Genomic DNA, 1611 nt, shown 5'->3' on the forward strand with positions numbered 1-1611 from the left:
AACGCAACGAACCCGAACCTGGAAAACCAGATAGCAGATGGCCAAAACACTGCGGCACAAGCCATGAATCAAAACACTTCAATAGAAGCAAATGGGCAGAGACACCAAGATGAAACCCGCCCCAACCGGGATGTACAGATCATTAGAGGACAGGTGGAATCTGGTGCCTACAGGAGGAAATACAGCAGGGGGCAGTATAATAACAGACCTTTCACTGGGGAGATTTTAAATGCACCCTTCCCATAAGACTTTGATTCGGCGCAACTACCGAAATATGATGGAAGTCAAGACCCACAAGTCCATATCGACGCTTTTGATACAGACATGTACATCCGAGGGACAGATGAGCCTCTTATATCTCGGATATTTGCCATAACCCTGACTGGGGCTGCGCAGGCTTGGTTCTCTACCTTACCTGCCAACTCCATTGGGTCTTTTGAGGAATTTGGGGAGAAATTCCTCTTAAATTTTGCGACAAGAAAGAAACATCCGAACTCTGAGTTCTCACTTGGAAAGATACGACAACAACCTGGAGAAACCCTCCAAAGATACCTCAATCGGTTCAAGGACGCTGCATTGCAGGTGCCGGGTTTACAAGAGAATGTTCACGTACATCTCATTATGGCTAGTTTGGATGGTGCATCCAGGCTAGCCAAGTCGGTTTATAAGGACCCGATGAGGACGTTGGAAGAATTCAGAACCCGTTCTAAGAAGTACCTCGAACTCGAGCAAATGGAGATTGCAAATGCGCAATTTGAAGAGGGTAAAAGAATGAGCCTGAGAAAGAGAAGCCTGGCCCCGAAAGGAAAAGAAAGAGATGACAATAAGAAAAAAGACTCAAGAGCCAGAATCCCGGATGGCCGAGATAAAGTTGGAAGATATGAGAAGTACACACCGTTGAACGCACCACGCTCTCAAATCTGGAGGGAAGTGGCAATGACGGAGATGAAGAAAGTAGAAAGACCCCGGCCCATATTTGACAGAGGAGGTCTGGACAAGTCTAAGTACTGTGCTATCCACGATGGTCCGGGTCACACTACCGATCAATGTTGGGATCTCCGAGATGCAGTGGAGAAATTTGTTAGAGATTGAAGATTACGCCAGTACGTGATCAAAATCCAGGGTTCCAAAAATAAAAAAAAGGAAGTCGAAAAACAGAAATAAAAGTAAAAGCCCGGTTCCTAAAAAGAAAAACAAGGATGAAAGGAATCAAAAAAATGATTCCAACCATGACGAGTTTCCAGAAGCGGAATTTGATTGCAATGTAATAAGTGGAACCCTTGGAGGAGGAGGAGACACTGTAAGTGCCAGAAGAAAGTATTTGAATGAGTTCCTCTCTATTCGGGACCGTCCTAAATTCAAGGAAGACCTAAGCAAACCAGACCCTCATCTCTTGTATTTCACAAAAGAAGACATGCATGGTGTGTTACCGGGACACGTAGATGGATTAGTCATTGCTGGAACCTTGGTAAATTACCGGTTTAAGAAGATTGTCGTTGATACAGGGAGCAGTGCCGACATCATACTGTGGGATGCTTTCAAAAAGATGAATCTGGATGAGGAGGACCTCAAACCTTGCAAAACAACCTTGATAGCTTTTAATGGAGAGCA

At 44.8% G+C, this 1611-nt stretch overlaps 1 protein-coding gene across 1 annotated transcript; it reads left to right on the forward strand.

Moving 5' to 3' along the window:
* Window positions 1–324: 324 nt before the first annotated feature.
* Window positions 325–1092, forward strand: LOC133288006 (uncharacterized). The gene has a single exon (XM_061485700.1). It carries the CDS (start codon window positions 325–327, stop codon window positions 1090–1092), a length of 768 nt encoding a protein of 255 aa, XP_061341684.1.
* Window positions 1093–1611: the final 519 nt, after the last annotated feature.

The sequence above is a fragment of the Gastrolobium bilobum genome, unplaced genomic scaffold (assembly GCF_033153095.1).
Source record: "Gastrolobium bilobum isolate Gb01-03AN ecotype WA unplaced genomic scaffold, APGP_CSIRO_Gbil_v1 utg3201, whole genome shotgun sequence".
Lineage (NCBI taxonomy): Eukaryota > Viridiplantae > Streptophyta > Magnoliopsida > Fabales > Fabaceae > Gastrolobium > Gastrolobium bilobum.

What these genes read in the sequence shown, in the direction of transcription:
- LOC133288006 (XM_061485700.1), top strand. Translation starts at nt 325, where the DNA reads ATGTACATCCGAGGGACAGATGAGCCTCTTATATCTCGGATATTTGCC.